The sequence below is a fragment of the Lissotriton vulgaris genome, chromosome 8, assembly GCF_964263255.1.
Source record: "Lissotriton vulgaris chromosome 8, aLisVul1.2, whole genome shotgun sequence".
NCBI lineage: Eukaryota > Metazoa > Chordata > Amphibia > Caudata > Salamandridae > Lissotriton > Lissotriton vulgaris.
The window spans coordinates 52135760-52160968 of NC_141696.1; the positions used below are offsets into that span (position 1 = coordinate 52135760).

A 25209-nucleotide genomic window follows, 5' to 3' on the forward strand; every position below is an offset into this window, starting at 1 on the left:
TTAAAGCACCTACCCAAACTGATGGTATCGAAATTATTGTTAAAGAAGTCAACCCCATCTGTATTTCGGGCATAAACGTTCACCAGGTACACTACCATCCCATCTATATCACCATGCACTATTTCGTATGTACCCTCTACATCAGCTTCATAGCTGCGCAACTTAAATGAGACCTGTGGAGCTATGCATATGGCCACCCCACTGACATAGGAAGAGAAGGTGGATGCAAACAATTGTCCCCTCCATTTTCTGAGTCTCTGTGTGTCTCTTGTAGCACAGCCTCGAGTAACTTGTCGCAGCATAATATGCCTGTATTCTCTATCGCTTCACAAACAAATTAAACCCTTTCACATTCCATGTTATAATTTTGTGGTGTCCCATGACCAACAGTAACTACCAGTCCCAACACTAATGTTATCTACCTGCCTTCTGCTGCCGGCACTGCCAAATAACCCATATCTTGAACATTTGAACCGCCCAACCCCAGGGTAGACACTGTAATGAACCTTCGTGCATCCCCATATAATCCCCAAACTCAGAACCTCCGCCCAAATCTTGAACCTTGATAACAATAATACAATTTCCATCTGTGCAATGAAAAACAATAACAGAATCAATGATACTCTCGCGCTCTACTCAGACATCATGTTGCTCATACTACCACAGCCACTACACATTGATATGTCTGATTGTCTCCCCTATCGAGTCAAAGTGTTGCGCTCTGCCCGGGCCAACAGGGTGTCCGTCTGCCGTGCCCACTCTAGCCCAATCGTCACATGCTTCCATGCATACCTCAGCCATCCACATTCATTCACATCTACAACGTGCCACCAATCGGACAATACCACTTCCCAATGAATAAGGAGAGTGAGTAAAGGGTGAAAAATACGAACATTAGAAGAGACAGAGCCAAAAGAGGGTGGATGTAGTGGGAAAGAAACAAGGTAGAAGGGGATGTGTGGGGCGTAGCCCACCCGCACAATCACGGTGACCATCTCGGTTCCTCCCGCTGTAATAAGAGAAAAAAGGGAAAGGCAGCACCTTCATATTCCAGTCCAACACACCATATAAAGGGGTCACGGCAAGCGTTGTGGCCCCAACAATACCTTTATTGCAATTTATATATGTAACACTGCAAAATCTGATCATGCTCTCTTTCAGAGGAAGTGTTGTACTATTTCCTGTCTCACACCGACTGTCAATGTCAGTCGATCGCTTGGTCTCATGCACTCATGACTTTATTGTTCATATCTGTCAATGTTTACAAGAAAATAAAAAAAAAATATAAAAAAAATATACAATACCCTTATTGGGTTTCCTCAGTTCGCCATTATGTCATCTTTGTATGAACTCATGCAGGGTCCATTAGCTGCAGAGTATCTGCAACGACCTCAGCCATGCTTGTGTCTGAACCCGTGGCTGTCACTACCTCCACTAGAGCCCTGGCAGCGTCCTGTTCAGCTCAGTGGGTTTCACTATCTATCCTGGGGGATCTCCTGCCCTCTCTACCCAAGTCCGCTCACCGGGCCTCCAAGGACCCATCACATTGCGCCTCCACCCTCTGTGTTGATCTAGAGTTTTTCCTGGGTTTTTCAGCATGGGTTTTGCTGTTTCCACTCTGAGGACTAACAAAGGGTCTACCCGCCACTTCTCCCCTTTGTAGAACCCTCCCTTCGCCAAGGACCTCCAACCAGCCCTATACTTCCTCTGGTGTCGTATAGAAATGTGCACGGTCTACATGGAGAAATTTCAGCTTCACTGGGTAATGGAGCAGGTACTGGAGATTTATGGCACGCAAATTTTGTTCAACTCCAAGGAAAGATGCTCTTTGTTGTTGAACCATCCAAGTGTAATCTGGGAATATACAAATTTTCTGGTTCTCGAGGATCAGATCTCCATATCATCAAGCCGCCCTGAGGATACAGTCGCTATCCCGTAAATTTAGGATCTTGGTGAAGGGAGTCCTGGGTGGAGCACCCGGCGGTGGTGGTGCAGTGATCGCTCAGTGTGCTCGCTCTAATATGAAAATTGAGGAAAGCTCATCAAATGCAAAAAGAACAATTGATGGAAAGAATGCAGAACAATGTCATACATTCACCCCAGTACAGATATCTGGGCCTAAATCCATCGTTGTTTTGCTCACTATGCCATTCCAGTTTGGACCCAGCCATATGCAAATCAGTCTTGACCTTGCGCCCAATGGGAACAGTCCAGCCGGAACTGCCAGGCCAGATCCTCCCTGGACTGGAAACAAGCATCCTAGGACCGGTTTCGGGCTTTCAGCCCTCATCAGCCAGGATGGCTTGACTCCAGTGGCATGGAAAGCACTGGACCCACATCTGGTTATACCCGTTCTACTCGGGGTCACAAATGCAAGAAGAACAATTGATGGACAGAATTCAGATCAATGTCATACATTCACCCCAGTAAAGAGATCTGGGACTAAATCCATTGTTTTTTTTGCTCGCCATGCCATTCCAGTTTGGACCCAGCCATATGCAAATCAGTTGTGACCCTGCGCCCAATGGGAACAGCCAATCGTGAACTGCCAGGCCAGGTCCTCCCTGGACTGGAAACAAGCATCCAAGGACCGGTTTCGGGCTTTCAGCCCTCATCAGCCAGGATGGCTTGACTCCAGTGGCATGGAAAGCACTGGACCCACATCTGGTTATACCCGTTCTACTCGGGGTCACAAATGCAAGAAGAACAATTGATGGACAGAATTCAGATCAATGTCATACATTAATCCCAGTAAAGAGATCTGGGACTAAATCCATTGTTTTTTTGCTCCCCATGCCATTCCAGTTTGGACCCAGCCATATGCAAATCAGTCGTGACACTGTGCCCAATGGGAACAGCCAATCCTGAACTGCCAGGCCAGGTCCTCCCTGGACTGGAAACAAGCATCCAAGGACCGGTTTCGGGCTTTCAGCCCCCATCAGCCAGGATAGCTTGACTCCAGTGGCATGGAGAGCACGGCTCGGCATAGGCAGCACCATTTTTCTAGGAAGAGTTTTGGCTCTCTCTCCTCAACCCCCTCCGGAAAACCAGCCAAGCGCAAATTACACCTGCGGGACCGTCCTTCAGCATCCTCGGCCCATCGCTCTAAGGACATTGTCTTTTGGGAGAGCTCAGTGAGCGCCACCTTCAGGGCCAAAACCTCCTCTCCCAATTCACTGACAGTCTGTTCTGTGGCTAGTGATCGATCTGCGACGGTGTGAAGATCTGCACGCAGCAGTCCAACGTCCAGAGAGACTACATCAATTTTTGCCTGCACCATTGCACTGGAGGATTCTATGGCTCTCAGTATATGAGATCCCATGGGCTCAGGTTGTGCCAAACCTCCTCCTGTAGACATCACAGGTAACGTGACTGTCTTGGAAGGTGCACCCTGAGCTGTAAATTGGTCTATCTTTGTTTTTTGGGCAATCCTAGGTAGACGATCCTTGCCCAATGCTTCCCAGTCTGCTCAGCTCACCAATCGGCCCAAAAACCGGCGCCCCGCTATCTGCGACCAGGGAGTAGGGCCATGTTAGGAAGTGTGCTCGCATGGCAGTAAAAGCCTGTTGAGTAAGGTATCTCTGTATCCGATAAAGGTGACCACCCACCGATTTGCTAGGGTTAGGGTGGCTGAAGGAGATGCAGGTCACCCCAAAGACTTGCAGTCAGGAGCCGTGAGGGGAAGGAGGGAGCACATTCAGTCCACTCATATCCAACAGTACCCCCCAGGTGCACTCAGTTCTGGCTCATATGGGGGCTAGTAGCCGTTCCCCACAGTGTCTCATGCACTCCACTCCGCGTGCAGCCAATGTCATCCCATGTTCATCGCCACCTCATCTCTGTTTTAATGTTGGGTGTGAGGCTATAAATAACATAACATGTGTATTTGTAAAGCACACATTCCCTCCTAACAGGTATCTTGCCGCTGAAACAGATGTTTATTGTTACCCAACTCAATGGTACTCATTTTATCGACCTCAGATGGATGAAAGGCTGAGAGGACCCACCGGAATTTGAACCTGTGACCATGAGGTCGCACACAGGCCCCTGGAGTGCATGCATTAGTCCACTGAGCCACCAGACCAGACCCGGCTTCGAGTCCGGCCTTCCAGCTCCTCCTATGCTGATCTAGTGACGCAGAATGCCCCGGCAGGTCTTGTGTCCCCAGAGCTCTGGAGCAGAGGGAGGAGAGGGGAAGGAGGAGGCCAGGATCCCTTCAATGGTTAACAGGCAGGCCTCCCAAGGATGAAGGGGGAGGGGCGAGAGGGAACGGGAAGGCCCCGATCCACAACCTCAATTTGCTGAAGAAATGGGCCACCTCGCATCCCCTCATGGCCGGATCTATGACATAATATCGAAAGACAAAATATAGACAAACAAAAATATCGACACAAAAATATCGACATCAAAAATATCGGAGTTCTATCTACATAAAGGTAAGTACAAAAATATCTAGAAAAAAAATCGTAGTACAAAAATATCGAAGTTAAAAATATAGTTTTTTTAAATGTATTAATAATAATGTAAAAATAATTTAAATATACAAATAATTTAACTAATTATAAATATAAACATTAAAACATATTTAAAAAATAATAACTAATACATATACATTTGAAATAGATTAAAAACTCTACATATAAATTAATATATATATACTTACTCCACATATTGCAAGTAGGAAAAGCGTCGGATAGCGTAGGGGTAAAAATTACTATTCCCACTCCAGAAGGTGAAACAGTAGGGAAAGCGTTGGATAGCGTAGGGGTAAAAATTACTATTCCCACTCCAGAGAGTGCAACAGTAGGGAAAGCGTTGGATAGCGTAGGGGTAAAAATGACTATTCCCACTCCAGAGAGTGCAACAGTAGGGAAAGCGTTGGATAGCGTAGGGGTAAAAATTACTATTCCCACTCCAGAGAGTGCAACAGTATGGAAAGCGTTGGATAGTTTAGGGGTAAAAATTACTCTTCCCACTCCAAAGGGTGCAACAGTAGGGAAAGCGTTGGATAGCGTAGGGGTAAAAAACTACTATTCCTACTCCACAGGGTGCAAAAGTAGGGAAAGCGTTGGATAGCGTAGGGGTAAAAATTACTATTCCCACTCCAGAGGGTGCAACAGTAGGGACAGCGTTGGATAGCGTAGGGGTAAAAATTACTATTCCCACTCCAGAGAGTGCAACAATAGGGAAAGCGTTGGATAGCGTAGGGGTAAAAATTACTATTCCCACTCCAGAGGGTGCAACAGTAGGGAAAGCGTTGGATAGCATGAGGGTAAAAATGACTTCCCACACTACTTCCCTTTTAACACACAACACACTACACATACAAAAAAACACAATTAATATAAATATCAATCAATTAAGAACAATTAATATTATTACATTGATGTAATTATAAATTAACTAATTAACATATATTAATTACCAATTAATAATTAATTACCAATTAATAATTAATTAACAAGATACTTACAAGAATAAACAATATTTATTAATAAATTATTCAGAATAAATATCATTAAATAATAATAAAAAATTAACAATTAATTAATTAACAATTAATTAATAGATAGCAATAAATAAATACAATCTATTTAATTAATTTAATTTAATTACGTTACACCCTATAAATAAACAACCCACTACACATAAATAAATCACATAAAAAATGTAATTGTCATTTAATCACTTAATAATAATTAATTACCAATTATTTATTAATTAACAATAACAAAAAATAATAAATATTACTACATTAACTCTAATTAATTTAATTAAGTAATTAATAATAATTAATTACCAATTACTTATTAATTAATAATTATTTAATAATCAAACATATTACAAAAATATTAATTAATTAATTATAGTTAAATTACTTCCCACCCTATTCCCCTATAAACCAACAACCCGCTCTGATACCAATTAATAATAATTAATTACCAATTAGTTAATAATTAATAATTATTTATTAATCAAACATATTTAACCAAAATATTAATTAAATAATTATAATTACATTACTTCCCACCCTATTCCCCTATAAACCCACAACCCGCTCTGATACTAAAACGCAAAATGTTAACAAAATTACTAATTTCTAAACATACATTAAAAAACATGTTTAACAAACATATAAAATGCATATAAAAATACATAACACCAAACAAAATGTTGATATTAGTAACATCGAAATAACTTACCTTAATATCGATATTCTGTCTATCGATATTATTGCACATCGATATTCTATACCATCGAAATTAAAACATCGATATTATTGTATATCGATATTTTAATTTCGATATTTTGTCTCTCTACCCTCATGGCGAGTTCGATCGCCCCCTCTGCACACAGTCCAGACAGGCAGGGAGAGGAGGTTGAGGCATCCACCCCACCGCAGATTCTGGGTAGAGGTACCCCGATCGGGCAACGATTTTCAGCCGCCAGGTGTCTCAGGGCTCCCCGGCACTCGAGTCCAGGAGCCGAGTCCCGTCCTCACCTCGACCCCGCAGGTCTACGAGCTGATGAGGGAGTCCGCGAGCGCCAGAGAGGCACTCAGTCATTTGTTGGGCCCGTCCTCTCCACAGCAGAGCTACCTCATGAGCAGGATGCAGCAGCATCAGCAACGCCTGCCATGCCCGCCGAAACCATCGGGGCGGCGCTGGTCCAGGCCACTGTCAATCTTCGGCCCTCGATCATGGAATACCCCCAGTACTCGGCCTTCCCGTGAAGCAGATGGGGCCAAATGTGAGGCAGGAGGATCCGAATGGGCACAATATCATAGGATTATATGTGGGCGGGTGCGGAATCTTAGCACAGCATTAAATGTTTCACACTGCACAATAGAACTTTTAAAGTCTTGGACCACTGCACACCTGAGGTTATTTTTCAAAATCTTGACCCCAAAAATATGCCATGATCTTGACGGCAAAAACTGTTCCCAATTAAAACAGTATGCACACTGGGGGACATGGCCAAGCAACATGGCTGACAGGATGTGAGCTCTCTAGGCTCCCGGCTGGCTTGCAAAATAATCCAGCAAATCTCCTGTTAGATTTGGGGGTCTCTAGTTGGCACAGGTAGGTACTTGTGACAAATAGGGACCCTTGCCTCTAGACAGGGTAAGGGGATAACACTCCTAAAATAACCTCTGCTCACCACCTTGGTAGCTTGGCACGAGCAGGCAGGCTTATCTCAGAGGCAGTATGTAAAGCATTTGTGACCACATACAGTAACCCAGTGATAACAGTACAGATGGACACCACACAAGGTTTTTATATAACAAATAAGTATACTTTATATAGAGCTACCACAAGACCATAAACGACAAAAATATACAATACTGTTACTTTAAGATGGTAGATTTAGCTTAGTTAAGTTCAGTTCTTAAGATGCAACACTTTGGGTCAATGTACCTTAAGTTGCGTTGCACTTCCACGACAAGCAATGTCGCAGCGAGGGAAATGCGGCAAAGTTCAAGTACAAAGAAATGAAGACGTGAAGATCTTCCAGATGCGGCATGCTTCTCCGGGGATGCGAGAAGTTCTCGGTTCGATGCGTGGACAGAAAGCGGCAACACCCTGATTCAGTGACGCAACGGCAACAGCTCCAACGGCGACACTCTTCTCCCACAATGTGTGACGTTTCCGCGCAATGCGACAACTACAGCGGCGACATCCACGATGCGACGGCAGCAGCTCCAACGGCGGCACGTTTCTCGGGGATGCAAGGTGCTTTTCTTCGATGCTGTGCAGTGCGACAGTTCCAGCGGCGACACCCTCCTTGGGAGTTGCGACGGGAGGCACAGTGACAGCGACATGCTCTGACCTCTTTGCGAGACTCTTCTCTCGATGCGGTGCAATGCGACAGCTACAGCGGCGACACCCTCCTTGGGAGTTGCGACGGCAGGAGCAGGGACGGCGACACGCTTCCTCTTCATTGCGGCATGCTTCTCTCGATGCGGTGCAGTGCGACAGTTCCAGCGGCGACACCCTCCTTCGGACATGCGACAGCAGGCGCAGCGACGGCAACATGCTTCTTCCTTGATGAGTCGCGCTTCCAGCTCCTTGCGTCACACAGTTCCTCAAAAGGCCCAAAACAGCAGCAGACACTTCCAAAAGAACTCTGGGGAGCTGGGGATTGAAGTATGTTGTCCCTGAGACTTCAGCAGGAGGCAAGCTCTTTTCCAAACGCTTGGAGATCCTTCACAAGTTGAAAGCAAAGTACACAAAGTTCCTTTCTCCTTCTTTTGGCAGTAAGGCAACCACTGCAGGCTAATCCCCCAAGCAGCACTTCAGCTTGGGAATAGTCTTTCCTCAGTTTCTTCGGGTTCCTCTCCTCAGTAAAGGTTTCTTCTTGTAGTCCAAAGTGATCTGATTTCATGGGATCAGGGTCCCAATATTTATACCCCAAAATCCTTTGTTCACTGAGGGGACAGGGGCCTTTGCCCAGTCCAAACCAGTTCTGAAGCACTCTGCTCACCAGACTTCTTCTTTCGTTCCACAGTGCAGGGCAGAAACATCAGACGCCCCACAGGAGGTGGAGCCAGTATTGTGAAAGACAAGTACAGCCCTGGCGCACTTTGTTTACAGGACTCCTTCTCTTCTTTCAGTGTGCAGGGCAGAGACATCAGCCGCTCCCCAGGAGGTGGAGCCAGCATTGTGGAAGGCAGGCACAGCCCTATTCAAGGTTCAGGAGCAACTCCTCCCTCCCATCTAGAAGCAGATCTCTCTATTCATCACTGGGCCTACTCATCCTATCTCTTGGAATCCCCCAGCCCTGTCACTCACAAAACCAAACAAGGGAATACACAACCTAGCAGAGGCAGGCTTGAAAGGTTAGGCAAGCAAATACCTACTTTCTAAAAGTGGTATTTGCAAAAACAGAATGTTAAAACCAACTTCACTAAAAGATGTATTTTATCATTCTGAGTTCAGGCATACTAAACTCGAATTTCTACCATGTTCTCTGAGTCAGTTAGGATTATAAACTGTAATAATTCTAACAGCCCATTCTGGCCTATGGAGAACTGGTAGTGTTGAGAGCTACTGGGTAAAGTGGACTGACTCATTGCCCCATGCTGCATGCAGAGGTGGGCAGATGCAAAATGTGTATGACAGATTACCAGATCAATGGATGAAAGCTACTGACGAAAAGCGCCTAAATCTATGTATACTATACGTGCTTGTTTGGTAAAAACGATATTCTGGTGAGACTAAAACTGTCTAAAAGGCCAGACTTGAAAATAGGGCGAATGGCTGCCACAACATGATGGGCAGACAACATTCCAGTTTTGCAGAAAGTGCTTCTACGACGGTGGTTGAAGCATTATGGTCAAAACAATCCCTGTCATGTCAGAGGAGATGTCCTAATATAATAATGCAAACCTTTTTTGCGTCTAAAACCTGAACAAGGTTGTGGCTTTATCTGGTACCTAGTGAAAGATAACTGACATAGGGTAATTGCACTGTGGAGAGACCGGAGGCATGATAGGCCAGATAGATGCCAACAGACCTCTATCTGGCATAAGTGGTCAGTGATATCCCCTTCCAGAACTACAATCAGCGGGTTGTTTTGGCTTATGTATCCTTCTACATGTGACAATGGCTTTACACTGATAGATGGAGTAAATGAACTGGTCATATATATTTATGAAAATCATACTGAAATACATACGTTTTTCTAGTATATTCTGCACCTTTAAGAACTACAGATGTTTTTATGTGTACAGCATTTATAAATATGACATATGACAATATTATCAAAGATAAAAATTACCTATCAACTAACACTGTATTTTACCTACCTCACTTAACCCCGCAAACTTTTTAGATTGCTTCCCCCTCTAACCATATACACAGTGGAGTCCCTCATGAAAATAGTCAAATCTGGCTCCCCTAAGGATTTGTTACCTGCCAAGACTTCCATGCTGCTTTATAAACAGCTGACTCCATTGATCTGCCCTATCCTTAATTCCCCGTTGACCTCGGGCATACTATCTACTGAATGAAAAGCTGCAGAAATAATACCAATTCGAAAAAAAACAGCACTTCTCAGGAAGATCTATCTAATTACCGCCCTATCTCCTTGTTGCCTTACTTGGCCAAACCATCATCTTTCTGATTTCATGGAATCAACCGGGGTCTAGATTCCTCCCAGTCGGGTGTTTGCCCAAAATTTTGTACAGAGACAGCTTTAGTTGCAGTAACAGACAATCTCCGACATTTCCTTGATAAGGGCAAGCGGTACTGTTAGTGCTGCTGGATTTATCAGCAGCGTTTGACATGATATCCCATACCATTCTTCTATCCAGACTAAGAAATGTTGCAATTCAAAATCAAGCCTATCTGCGGCTGGCTAATTTCCTAAACAATCGCACCCAAACTGTCACTTTAGGTTATTTCCACTCCTCTACATCAAAGCTGACTAAAGGTGTGCCCCAGGGATCCTGCCTGATCCCCACGTTGTTTTAACATTAATGTGCCCCCCCTGGCGGATCTCCTGAGGACCCTGGGCTTCATCGCTGTTTCTTATGCTGATGACACCCAGCTGCTAATGGCATTTGACAGAAACTCTGCTAACACCCAGTTGGCCTTCTCTGAAGGTATGAATGCAATTTCGGAATGGATGAGGAACAACTTTCTCCAGTTGAATGCCAGTAAAATAAAAATCATGCTCTTTGGAGAGGCACTCTTACTTTGGTCCCCAGAATGGTGGCCCTCCAATTTGGGTTGCGCTCCTACTCCCAAGGCAGTGGTGAAAAATCTAGGCATGCATTTAGATCTGAAACTCTCTATGGAAACACAAGTTTCAACCACAGTGGGATCCTGCTTCTTTACTTTAAGTCTTTTGAGAAAGACTTTTCCTTTACTCCCTCTAACAGTCAGGAAAACTCTGCTACAGGCCCTTGTGGCAAGTCGTCTTGACTACTGTAATGCCATCCTGATTGCAGCCTCTGAAGCATCACTCAATAGACTTCAGGTGGTTCAAAACACTGCAGCAAGTCTGGTGTCCAGTTCCCCAGTCAGAACTGCTTCCTTACCTCTACTTCAGGGACTTCATTGGTTGCCTGTTTGTAAACTGATCCGCTTTAAAATCTTCTGTCTAGTACACAAGGCCCTCCAAAGCAAAGCTCCCAGTTATCTTACAGTTATGTCAGCCCTCCAGAACACTCCAGTCTAGATCGAAATCTCTTCTTGTTGTTCCCCGGATTAGGAAATCGCACTCTGGGGGAAGGCATTTTATTACCTCGCCCCCTCTTATTGGAATCAACTTCCACTTCACTTGCCTGAATGATCCAACTATCTCCAAATCCGACGAGTTCTCAAAACCACGCTTTTTCAATCTACTTCGATGACTCTGTAATCCCCCTCTTCTACCCGATGCTGACCTCTGTGCAGTACTATAGCGCAGTGATACCCCTTCAGGGGTGATTCGGGCGCTCTATAAGTCCCATAAATAAATAAAATACAGGCAATGCATTTATATGTAGTATTGTTTGTAGTTAGTCACCATGTAAATTACCTGCCTTGCTTCTTCACACAATGAAGTAAAAGCCCAAACATACAGCAGGTACTCTCTCCAGGATGGTACTTCATGGAAATCCATCATGAGAATGTAGGCAAACAATAAGAGGAAACAAATGAAAGTAACAGCATTCCAGTAAAAAATCACCACAGGAGCAGTATAGAAATTCGCAAGGCGCTGCAAAAAGCTCAGTGCTGGTGGTTTTCTTTCTTCATTTTCAAAAGACTTCTGTGTCCGTGTCCTGGAATGAGATTAGCATTGGGCATTGTGTAGGATTGTTCAATAGAGATACAGATACAGACATGTAACATCTGCTTCCGTTAACTAGAATGAGGCTAGCATCAAGCATGCATCAAACTAGCGCATAGGGTTGTTTTAAAGTGACACGTTTACTGATCTATGACATCTACTTACTTGTACTAGAATGAGACTAGCATCAAGCATTCAGCAATGTAGCTCATAGGGTTGTAGAAGAGAGACACAGCTACTGACCTGTACCATTTTCTTCCTTGTACTAGAATAAGGCTAGTATCGAGCATTCATCAATTTAGTGGCAAAAAGCTACTGACCTGTAACATTTTCTTCCTTGTACTAGAATAAGGCTAGTATCGAGCATTCATCAATTTATTGGCAAAAATACTGCCCTGTGGGGTCCCCAACATTGGCCGCCTCAGATGGGACCCACAACCCTTCCTTCCAAAACTGCTCGCAATCTTGGCATCATCTTTGATGACCAAATGTCCATGAAACAACAAGCGTTCAGAGTCGCTGCCACTTGTTTTACCATCCTCAAGTGGCTCAGAAAGATCATATGGATGCTTCCCCAGGACACACAAAAAACCGTAGTCCAGGCTCTAATCACATCTAGACTGGACTACGGCAACATCTTGTACCTAGGAGCCTGTAAGGAAGTCACGAGGAAACTTCAGACAGTACAAAACGAAGCGGTTAGGCTACTTTGCAAATTGCCCAACAAATCTTCCACCTCCTCTGGTTTACGTAACCTTCACTGGCTTCGAATCGGAAGCCGCACTAAATTTAAAGCCTTGTATTACATGCACAGAATAAAATCAGGTAAAGCACCATCCTACCTGAGTACCCTTGTTCACAAATACTGTCCTTCACGAACCCTTCGCTCCTCAAGCCAACATAAGTTTCAGGTACCCAGGATTAACCGAGCAAGAATGGGTGGTCGTTCTTTCTCATACCTTGCCCCTTCCCTTTGGAATTCCCTCCCCATCTATCTTCGCACAGACCCATGTTACCTCCAATTCCGCAGGATTTTGAAAACATGGTTGTTTAACCAATAAACTTCCTATCAGGCCCGTCTGTCTCCCTACTGTGTTCTCTCTTAATGTACACTTATAGAGTTGGCAACCAGGTCAAAAGTCAAGCGCACAGCACGGGGTAAAGAATGACAAATGAAATGTAATATTAGTGAACTCCAAGAGAGATGGGGACCGGTTACCATACAATCCCCAGAAAACCCTGAATAACAATCCAGAGTTTGTCAAAAATTTACACTGGTATCTCCCTGAGCTCCACAATGATAAACAACAATGCAATCTCTGCAAAAAAGTATAAAGAACAGTTCCACTCAAGTGCAGAAGTAATGTCTTTCGTTCTTGAGAATACATCCGTTGAAGTAAAGTGATCCACAAATCCAATGTTATGATTGTCCAATAAATTTTAATGTTCGTTTCTTCAAATAAAGCCTTTAACAGCCAACACGTGTTTCATCAGATGCTATATAATTGCATCTACTGACTTCATCAGGGCTGCAACCCAGAAAATAAAACATTATATAAGTAAGCCAATCTGACACTGGTTTCTTAATAACCATCACCGATATTCAAGGGTTGAAAAGGAAAGTAGCAACCAGTTATAAAGACAACCAAGCAACTAGTGTAAATCAATAGAAACACCTTAGTGAAGATACATATGCACCATAGTTTAAAAAGAACGTGCTAAAGTTAGCAAAGTAAAAAGTAGTCCCAACGTACCCTATAAAACAACTCCATGTAAACAGAGAGTAATTTACCTTAAACGTTATTTAGTCCTTCCCTGGACTATTATTCATAATATTCAAAGTCTGAGACAAGTTTGGACATGCCTGGAATAAAGGTATACCAACCTAATCAATCTTGGTCAATATGTGTCAAATCCAATTCTCAATATACTAAGTACAAAGCCATGACACTTTTTATTAAGGTTATGTCCTCAATCTATGACCTCCATTTGTAATTTCACATAAAGTAATACTGTCACACCTAACCATTGAGTAAAGCTCCATATATCAAAAACACAAATCTGCCCGAAAAAGTCTCTTATGTCACTATATACTAAATGCCACATACATGACTATAAATGTTCAGTAAGGCAGGTAACCTCACCTCATTTTTTCCACATCTTTAGAATCCTCGTATTATATATTCGTAAATTTTGCCTCGATAGTAATAGGTCCGAAATGCAGGATACACGTGTACATGTACCTGTAAAATACTGTAATTATGTTTTAATATCCGTTCCACTAATAAGCGCCCCCGCTCCCCTCGATGTCAGCCCTCACCTGCGTGTATCTTCAATGCTCCCGCGTACAACTCCTCGCTTTCGCGTTCGCATTCTACCAAAGCGCCATCTTTAAATAGTTCTCGTACGACAAAGTTTAACAGGCGCCATGTTGCAGTTTCTATATTTCGATTAAATAGCAAATAACTCCAATAAGGCAGTTTATAATAGGTGGGTCATGAAACTTAGAGCGGTTGAAGATGGTCTCAATTTGGATTCGGAGCTTCAATATTTCTTAGGTGAATGAATAGATCACCAGGTAGAATATGAATCTACATGAAATATGTATCTTGGATTTATGGGGAACTATTATTGTTGTACTGTATGAATATATTATAGTTCTTGTTCTAACCAATGGATGTAGATCTAACAAGAGTGATGAATATGAGAATTTTATTTTCCAATTTTGAACATTGATGTACATTTGACTTTGAAACACTAATGTACACAGCTGTATATAGTATAGTTATGTGAACGGACTTTAAAGGAAACATGACTCTTAGATGTATGAGAAAATATCATCAGTGTAATATTGATATATGACAATGACATTATTATAATTAATTATTGTGACCTTTCTACTTGCTTATACTGAACTTTAACTTCTATTTTTCCTCAATCACCCCTTCTCCTTGGTGTATAGAACCAACCCATTTTATACAGGATTGAACAAATGTTGACAAGGATGGAGTATTCTGGTTATAGGTATACTTAATGCAACTGTTATTAAGTATATTAAAGCATAGCCATGATGTTTGTAGTGAGATAGTGTGTTTTGAGACCGTGGGTTCGTGGGAGCTGTCAGTACGAGTTATGTCAGCTCTTTTACGTATTCTTTATAAATTTGGCTCCTTTAATACACTATTAGCGTGGTAATAGTTAAATATATTTTTTGAGTCTCAGCATATTAATTAATGTCGTGGGACTATAAAATGAATTGGAATCTTGGTAAACTCTCATTGAAACGAAGAGAGTTGTCATATCTGTATGGAAATAGAGAAAGGACTGTCCCACCTTCCTTAGAAAGTCGGACTCATTCGAGATTTAGAAAGATATATAGAGTCAGATTATCAATGTACTACAACGTTTACAGACTGGGTGGCCATTCAGGCAATATTAAAACCCATATTGACTATTATTGGCGTGTCGATTATATGTCGGCTTTTTGATCAAGAACGAAACAAGATTACTCGCAGATACCGCATTTGATCTGGTAATTAATCCTTATATATTATGAACTGCCTTATTGGCGTTATTTGCTATTTAATCGAAATATAGAAACACAACATGGCGCCTGTTAAACTTTGTCGTACGAGAACTATTTAAAGATGGCGCTTTGGTAGAACGCGAACGCGAGGAGTTGTGCGCGGGAGCATTGAAGATACACGCAGGTGAGGGCCGACATCGAGGGGAGCGGGGGCGCTTATTAGTGGAACGGATATTAAAACATATTTACAGTATTTTACAGGTACATGTACACGTGTATCCTGCATTTTGGACCTATTACTATCGAGGCGAAATTTACGAATGTATAATACGAGGATTCTAAAGATGTGGAAGAAATGAGGTGAGGTTACCTGCCTTACTGAACATTTATAGTCATGTATGTGGCATTTAGTATATAGTGACATAAGAGACTTTTTCGGGCAGAGTTGGGTTTTTGATATATGGAGCTATACTCAATGGTTAGGTGTGACAGTATTACTTTATGTGAAATTACATATGGGGGTCATAGATTGAGGACATAACCTTAATAAAAAGTGTCATGGCTTTGTACTTAGTATATTGAGATTTGTATTTGACACATATTGACCAGGATTGATTAGGTTGGTATACCTTTATTCCAGGCATGTCCAAACTTGTCTCAGACTTTGAATATTATGAATAATAGTCCAGGGAAGGACTAAATAATGTTTAAGGTAAATTACTCTCTCTTTACATGTAGTTGTTTTATAGGGTACGTTGGGACTACTTTTTACTTTGCTAACTTTAGCATGTTCTTTTTAAACTATGGTGCATGTGTATCTTCACTAAGGTGTTTCTATTGATTTACACTAGTTGCTTGGTTGTCTTTCTAACTGGTTGCTACTTTCCTTTTCAACCCTTGAATTTCGGTGATGGTTATTAAGAAACCAGTGTCAGATTGGCTTACTTATATAATGTTTTATTTTCTGGGTTGCAGCCCTGATGAAGTCAGTAGATGCAATAATATAGCATCGGATGAAACACGTGTTGGCTGTTAAAGGATGTATTTGAAGAAACAAACATTAAAAGTTATTGGACAATCATAACATTGGAATTGTGGATCACTTTACTTCAACGGATATATTCTCAAGAATGAAAGACATTACTTCTGCACTTGAGTGGAACTGTTCTTTATACTTTTTTGCAGAGATTGCATTGTTGTTTATCATTGTGGAGCTCAGGGAGATACCAGTGTAAATTCTCTCTTAACGTGTCTTTAGCGCCGGGAAACCTCCGGGTAGCTGTGCGCTCTATAAAAATAAATATAATAACAATAATATTAATAGTGCATAGGGTTGTTCAAAAGAGACACTATTACAAACCTGTAACATCTGCTTCTTTGTACTAGAATGAGACTATCACTGAGCATTCAATCTAGCACATAGGGTTGCTCCAAAGATACACAGTTACAGACTTGTAACATCTGCATCTATGTACTAGAATGAGACTAGCAGCGGACATTCATCACTCTAGCACTTAAGTTTGTTCAAAAGAGACACGGTTACTGAGCTGTAACGTGCTTCCGGGTACTATGAAAAAATAAGTTATTAACCTGTAACTGTAGTTCTCCAGTATTGGAATCTGTCATAGATTCACAGGCTTGAATCATTTCCTATCATCGAGATGGGAGTCCCTGATACATCAAAATAGCAATGCAAAGCTAATACAAAGCAGAACGCAGGCACAGGCCCATTTCCGTTTTGTAACTTATCTCCATTATTTTGTAAAAGAGACCAAAAGTCAATTATGAACCAATCAGGATCTCTCACCGTCTAAAACACTCCTAATAGAAGACCATCAGATTTTCACAGCAACTGTGCAACAGGTACACCTATAAAAATCCAACAGTGAGCCACTCAGGGGAGGATAGTGGGTTGCATGTGAATCTATGAAAGAGTCCTATACTGGGATTCTACAGTTACAGGTAAGTAACTTAGTTTCTTACACCAGTATTGGAACTTTCATAGATTCGCATGCTTGAATCAGAGTAGCTAGCAGTCAGCAGTACCTTGTTTCTTGTATCTCTCTAAGTGTGTCAAATTCATAATATCAACCTTTAGAGGAGCAGATATAACTTAAACTGCCACTCTTAAAACTGATAGCGATCGCATACAGAAATATTTGTATAATTTAAACATAATATAAATAATAAACGATAGGGGCAGAAGATAAAGACTATGGGGCAGATTTATGTTAACTGGCGCATCCAGAGGGAGAGAGAGAGAGAGAGAGAGAGAGAGAGAGAGAGAAATGCTATGTTTATTGTGGTTTCAAATATTCTTCCTAAGAAGGTTATGCTTGTGGAAGGGCGTACGGTCGATTTCCCTTTGTTCAGGGTTAGACATAGCTTGGCGAATACTCTTGTACATGCCTCTGTGGATGACTGGCCTGCAGAGTGTGAGGGTGCCTTGATTAGCCAGTCGCCCAGGTAAGGAAACACTTGATGACTTTGTGCCCTTAGAAAGGCTGCTACAGTAGTCAGATATTTGGAGAATATTCTTGGAGCTGATTTCAGGCCAAAAGGCAGCAAACTGAATTGGTAATGGCTGGGGCCATGACAAATTGAAGGTACTGCCTGTTGGAGGGATGGTTGAGAACGTGAAAATATACATCTTGTAAGTCTAAGGTGGTCATGTGATCCCCTGGGTTTCGGAGTAACAAAATGTCCTGAAGAGTGGCCATGCAAAGGACTGCTTTTTGAGGTAGGCTTTAAGAGTCCTTAAATCCAGAATCCGACGCCATTGTCTGAAAAGTTTCCGCACCAAAAGGAAATGGGAATAGAATCCTTTCCCACTCTGGGACTTTGGAACTGGTTCTATCGCTCCTTTTCGGAGCATTACAAGAATTTCCAAATGTAGGAGATGTAGGTGTTTTACTTCTTGTTGACCTGGTTGAGTACAAGGTGGGATATGAAGGAACTCTAAGGTATGGCTGAATTGTATCAGGTTGAGGACCTATAGGTCTGTAGTTCTTTTTTGCCATTGATGAAGGTGTAATGAAATTTGCCCCCCAAGGAAATCTGAGGATGAGTTGGGAAAGAGATAGCCGGAGACTGAAATTCGTCTTTGGCGTCATGAGGTATCTTTTCTCTGATGCCCGCTTTTCCTCTTGGGGTAGATTTTGAATACACCCTTGATTGTGGTTGTTGAACATACTGGGGTCAATAAGGCTGGAAAGAGGTAGTGTGGGATGGATACCTATACTGCTGATATCTCCCTCAATAGGAAGGAAGGCCTCCTTCTCTCACTCCCCTATAGATACTTTCCGGTATTGAAGCGTCCTCAATTACTTCGCAGTGTCAGTATCGTTCTTTATATCCTGTAGTGCATTGTTGATGTGCTTTCCAAATAAAGCTTCTCCATCGAATTGAAGATCAAGAATCTTGTTTTGAACTTCAGGCCTAAACAAAGTGGCCCTGAGCCGTCCTTGAGGGCTCAACACTGCTGCCCCCCCAGCAACCAGAATGCTGTAGTGACGGTATTCATTGCACAATCTATCACCTCCGCAGATGCTCTCTCTCCTTCTTGGACAATTTTCCCAATCTCTGATATACTGTCCCCAGGAAGTTGATGCACACATGTTGATCATATCGACCTAAAAAGGCAAGAGCATTGGCCGCTCTGACTACTAGAGCTTATATTGTAGGAAAAAAGCATGCCAGTTTTTTCCAAGCACCTGCCTTCCTAATCTGGAGGTGTGATAACGGGTGCAGACGGGTTCTCAGACTTTCTCTGCGCTGCCTGAGAAATCACAGAGTCTAGTTTAGGATGACCCGGCAGGCAGGAGCATCTTTCGGAGCCTTGTATTTGTTTCTCCAATCTGGATAACACTGTCGCTGGTGTTTTCATGACCTTGAGTCCTTCCTCCCATATATGATTCACAATAGGGATAGCTCTAGCCAATTTTCTAAAGGGCTCTTTAAAATCATAAAAAAAATAGTCAGTATGAGATGTTGGCATTGGCAGATCAAACCTCTTGGCCACCCCTTCAAGTAGGTTGAGAAAACCAACAATATCCTCTGGTGTGCGAGTCAATGGGCACAGAGAGGCAGAACATGCAGTCCCAATTAGGTAGTCGTCCCATTCTGGAAATGGATCCCTGAGTTCCCCCTCTACCTGGTCATCATCTGTAGTTCGTGGATCTAGTTGAGGAACTGATGGAGGTGATTTCTGAAGAGGCTGTAACTGTAAATCATGAACTCTTTTGGGGGTAGAAGGGATAGATTGTGGCATAGGAGCAAATGTAGACTCTTCGGGAGTCTTAGACGCTGGTGGAAATCTATTTTTATAGTCAGTCAACATGAATAACAGGTTCATTAGCAACGATGACGGCATGCAGACTACTTCCTCTTGATAGTCACAATGGTATTCCTGCTGAGGAATATAATACTGATGCTCCACATATTCCTCGTCAAAATCATCCTCGTGGCACTTAACGTGCGATTTCGGGGGCTACTCACATAATCAAAAGGACCCTCGCCCTCATCATCTTCCTCAGAATCTTGCTTTTTCAACAGAAGCGATGGCAACAAAGGGGAACCATTGCTGGGTGAGGTAACTGTAATCTGTCTCGTTCTAGGTTTCTCTCTCTTTTCCAGTTTTTTTTCCTTTCTCAACGATCCCGTTGATGGTACTGCGGACGACACCACTGTCGGTGAAGTGGGTGTCGGCGGTAATTCAGAAACCGTAATTGACGGTGTTGTTGCCGTAGATGTTGTTGTCACCATCGTCGTCGTTGCCACGGTAAATGTCGACATCGGTGCGGTCAGTGTCTTCATAGTCGCCGTAAGAGTGGTCGATGTAGTCGACACTGCTATCCCCGTCTTCGTCGATGATTATGTCGGCGATGAACCTGAAGTCTTCACTGACATCAATGACAGTGCAGCACTTGACTTCTGTTTAGAACCTGAAGACTGGCAGACCTCTATACTTATCGATGAATGTGAGGGCTTCTTCATCGTCGGTCTCGTCGACGTTGGACTTTTTGTTAACGGTTTTTCTTCAGGAGAAACCGAGAAAGGCTTCTTGAAGGAATGTCTGCTGTGAGGGGGTGCTCAGAACTAGCCTTTTTTGATTGTCTGTCCCCTGAAGAATGCCCATTTCTCTACTTTTCAGGTTTGTGAGGAGATTTTGAGGGACTGCGTCCATGAGACGTATGAGAGGCCTTTTAAAAGGCTTTCTTAGGACTCTTGCTAGAAGAATGCGAGTGAAGAAATCTACCGCTCTTATGCTACCTCCTAGATGATGAAAAGGGTGCCTCGTCACTGTCCTCACTCAAAATCACTTCCTACCGGGTCTTAAGTTTTTAAAGCCATATAAGAAGGCGGCCCTCATGATCCCTCAAAGTTTTGTAGAAAAAGGTACAATATACCTTACACTCCTTTTCCTTATAGTTTGGATACAGGAAATAAATGCAGTCACTACGAGGGTCGTCTGTATGAAGTCTTTTCTTACTTCAATGGCACATGCTCTAAAAAGAGTCTTTTTTTCTTCTCTGGCATGACTTAGCCAGAAACCAGAACATCTGTACTGAAGAAGATGGTACTGTAGTAGAAATTGTTGACTGAAGCAAAGAACTATCAAAAATCACTGAAGTAGAAGAAGCTGAGCAGAGTTCAGAGGAGACTCCCTAGCACAACGTGCAGTAGAAAATCTGAGGGTCTAAAGTTCTTTCAGGAGTGTTCTAAAGGGTGAGTGGTCTTTATGGGTTCAGGATTGACTTTTGGTCTCTTTTACAAAACAATGGAGATAAGTTACAAAACAGCTTTCTGCTTTCTATTAGTCTTGCATTGCTATTTTGATGAATTGGGGACTCCAATCTCGACGACAGGGAAGGATTCAAGCATGTTAATTTATGAAAGGTCCAATACTGGAGTAAGATGGCATGAGTGATGTAATGTGGGGTAATTAGCAGTACATGGCAAGGGTGCAAGTTATAGTTACCTTAGGGCACAAGTTATAGTTACTTGAGATAACTATAACTGCAGAATTTCCATGGTTTTGTATGTTTAAACTCTGAACCCCGATTTGGTCCTAGGTACACCATCCCTGGGCCTCAGCACTATATTTAATTGATGGGGGTGGACGCAGCCCCCTCCCTGGGCCAAATTTGGCCCTCGGAACCCCCTCCTCTATGGCCCGGCATATTCTGTAGGGGAAGGAGACACATGTTCCCCTCCCTGGAACAATTTCGGCCCCAGTGAGACTATTCCCTGGTGTACAGTGCAGTTTTTTTAGAGGTGGGGGTATGTGGACCCCCTCCCCGGGTTGTTTTTGGCTTTGGGGAACCCCCACTATATTTACGGGGAACGTGGGCATGCAGCCACCGCTCTGGCCTGATTTCGGTCTCCCGGGGCCTAGAAATATTATTTTTTGGGGGACAAATTCATTACGCATTTTGTTTGACAAAAGAAAACATGACACACATTTCAGTATCATCATAAGCATCACAGGAGACAAGAAAACAGGAATACCCAGCCCCCATCACCTCTCATAATTCACTTGTTAGGCAAGCAGAAATCCAACAGTGCAGCAACATAATCAGTTGGACCTGAACACACAATAGTCACTTATATTAATGAGAAAAATTCCACAGTAAAGAAGGGTTAATCTGCAGCCCCTCTACCCGGGCTGTCTTTGGCCCTAGGACCGCCTCTCCCTAAGACCCAGCATCTTTTAAAATGTGGAAGGGGTTACACAGCACGCCTCCCCGGACTGATTTTGCCAACAAAGGTTGGGTGCCTATCTAGGGCACCCACCGCACTATGGTTGGGGCAGCAAGGGGAGCCCCAGTCATTGCTCCCCCCGCAGTGAGCAGTTAAAAATGCTGCTCACTGAAGACAGGAGCATTTTTTTCTTCAGCTTCAGTGTGAGCAGAGAACAGATGAAAAGTCCAAGTTCCAACATACATATTGTTGTAACTGGCACTTTCTGGTTGGCTGTGGCAATACCCCAGCCAGGCAGAAGGTACCACTCTTGTCAGGGGCGGGTGATTACACACACTGTATAACTTGCGCTCATCCATGTGTAGTTTGGCACTGAGCAGTCAGGCTTACCACAGAGGTAATGTGCAAAGCATCATAAAAGAGACTCCACATGTGGTGTATGTAAATAACATTTGTATTCAACACACTTAATAATCAACACAACATTTACATAATGTATTTCTGGGCATAAATCACACTTGGGATTATTATTAGCAATATTAGACCAACCCGTGTTCAAATGACATCAGCAATATCGGCACCATAAGCGCAGAGATACTCCATCTGGAGTTGATTCGAGCGCTATAAAAACCAGCAAATAAATAAATAAATATGCACACTTGGGAAAGATCCTATTTTACACCATCCCAGCACCCTAATGTAGTGCAACATGTTGTCCACCCCAGGCCTACCTTGGTGGTTCTTATATTTAAAAATACCACACAGTTAGAGGGTGCACCCCGGGTCACAACGATATTAGAAATATGTACATACACAGATTTATACTACTTTTTAGCAGCACCGCGTACCAGGGCCTCATGGGTAAAACCAATGTCAAATGTAATGCTCTTCTGGCAAAAAATCAACATCTAAGGAAAAACCGCTGGCCTGTGTCGTGAATCACAGGCGGTTCACTGACTGACTTTCACACACACACACTTTGCACCAATACGCAGTGCAACAGATATCAGGAATGTTTGTACGGAACACTCTCGCACACATACGCACTCAGCACCCTAACGTGGTGCAACTGATACTCAGCAGGTCAATAGAGCACACTGCAGACTCCGTGGCCCCAAGCCTCCCTCAACCCTCCAGCTCAACTATCCTACAACCACTGATTCGAGACAGCCTGTGTCGACCCCATCCCTAGCCCCGGGCACTAGGCCACACTCAGCCGAGGTCACTCTTAATCAGGGTGCCAGGGAACCAGGTGGGGGTAGGTAACAGGATTAAATAGGAGGCTGTCCTCAAAGAAGGGTTTGTCAGCCACTCGAGAAGTTGACCCACAGGATGTGGAGCAGGAATAGGCTGAGGGTAATAGTCGGTCACACCAAAGGTGTCCACAAGGGCCTTCCGGCATCAGCCTAGTTCTCCGAAGCCCGAGTGGCGGTAAAGCAGTCTCTTCACCCAATTCCGTTCTTTCTCTGAGGTATTCCTCCGTGCCCAGTCAATCACTCTCACCACCCAGGCCCGAGCCAGGCAATATTGCCTGGCAATACAATGTCGTCGGGGAAGGCTGGGTGAGGAGAGGGCAGTTGGTCTGATGCACTGAGGGCACACAAGGTACAATCAATAAAGGGGGAATGAAGCAGGGGGCTCGCAGAATGAGGAGGCATCCTGGCAGGTACACGTAGATCAGAGTTACCCCCAGTTAATCCGGGAACAACATCTGATACAGGTCCCACCAGACCATTCCGGTCACACACAATGAAGAGTTGCAAATTCCATACCTTCCTGTAAATGAGTGAGACACAATGTCTGGTGCACGTTGATATTGGTCACACCAGACAGTTGCGGTTACACACACAGGTGCAAGTTCAGCAATGCCTCATGAGGTAGAATGAGGCACTACTATGATTACACCCCCACCTCCTAGGGTCACAACCTGTGAATTAGACACCGCACGCAATGAGCATGCAGTCGGCGTGTCGCACGAGTGAGATGAGGCACGATCGACGAAGCGGGCCAAGCAGGATCCCGCAACCAGTGAATCCACTCACCATCAACAAGAAGTTTATGCGTGCCAAAATTTCCATGATGCGGGGCCACATGCCTTAGATGTGGGCAAGATTCATGGCTCTGACAAGGTAATCTGGTCCCAGGCACAATTCTTCATTCCACGCTCATGCCGTGCTACCGGTTGGGATCCAGTAGATGGTGTGGGCACTGGTGAGGACCCTGCTCTCCAGGTTTCACAGGAAGACAGTGTGGGTCCCTCATTGGAGATCTTTAATGTCCATGAGCCCTTCAAAATAGCAAGGGGAAAGCTCTTCAAGCCCTAGAAGAGCACACAGCAGCAGGTAGTTGGCCCAGGCCAGCCACTATTCAGGAAGGACAAGCAGTCACTTTAACAGCAGTAATACTCCTTGTGCACAACAGATTTCTCTGGCAGTGTGCATCACATAGTTCCAGATTCTCTGGTCCCACGTCCCCACAAGTTTATGTCTTCCCTGCTGAAGTAAGGCACCAGTAGTTATATGGTAGTGTGCTTTTGAAGATGGGGAATGTTTCAAAGGGTTTCCCTTTGAACCACAAATGTCTCTCCTACATTTTAGTCCTGACTTCCTTGAGGCCTAGGAATGCAGATCTTAATCTTTAGTGGGGCCATGATCAAAACCTCTTTCTCCATTCTCTCCAGCCAAGCCCGCAAATGTAAGAGGTCTGTCATTCCAGTTGCATGCCCAGTGTTTTATAGCTGTAGCTGGAAAATGCCTAGATGTGTTCCCCCAATCTCCAGTGTGGGCTGGAGCCAAGCACAAATGCACAGTTGTAGAGCATAGACATGCCCACTTTCTAATAGCGAAATATTCTCTAAGATTAATGACAAAGTCATCTTTTCCAATAATAGGAGTCACCATGAGGCTGCTCCACTGCAATCCACATCTGCAGCCTGAAGTCATTTTAACTATTCCCCAATGTTAACCTATGGGAGGAGCATAGGTAGCGAAAACACGCATGGGTATTCCTCACTATTTGCATGTGTACCTGCCCTGCCTTTCTCCTACCACTCGCTTCACTCCGTAAGACATACCCTTGTGGAGCTCTGGTGGTAGTGAAAGGTTCTCTCATGATGGCTAGTGATTTAACCAGGCCTGACTGAGTATTTGCGCAATTGCGCATGCACAGGCCTACACTGGCAGGTTGGACACATGCTTAGAAAC

At 43.5% G+C, this 25209-nt stretch overlaps 1 protein-coding gene across 1 annotated transcript in view; it reads right to left on the bottom strand.

Moving 5' to 3' along the window:
• The window catches only part of LOC147693361 (transient receptor potential cation channel subfamily M member 2-like), a 1943547-nt gene that overhangs the window by 877274 nt on the left and 1041064 nt on the right, over nucleotides 1-25209 (bottom strand). Inside the window, exon 16 of the mRNA XM_086933684.1 lies at nucleotides 11527-11770. Coding sequence (XP_086789810.1) covers nucleotides 11527-11770 — 244 coding nt within the window. The remainder of the gene's footprint in view (nucleotides 1-11526; nucleotides 11771-25209) is intronic.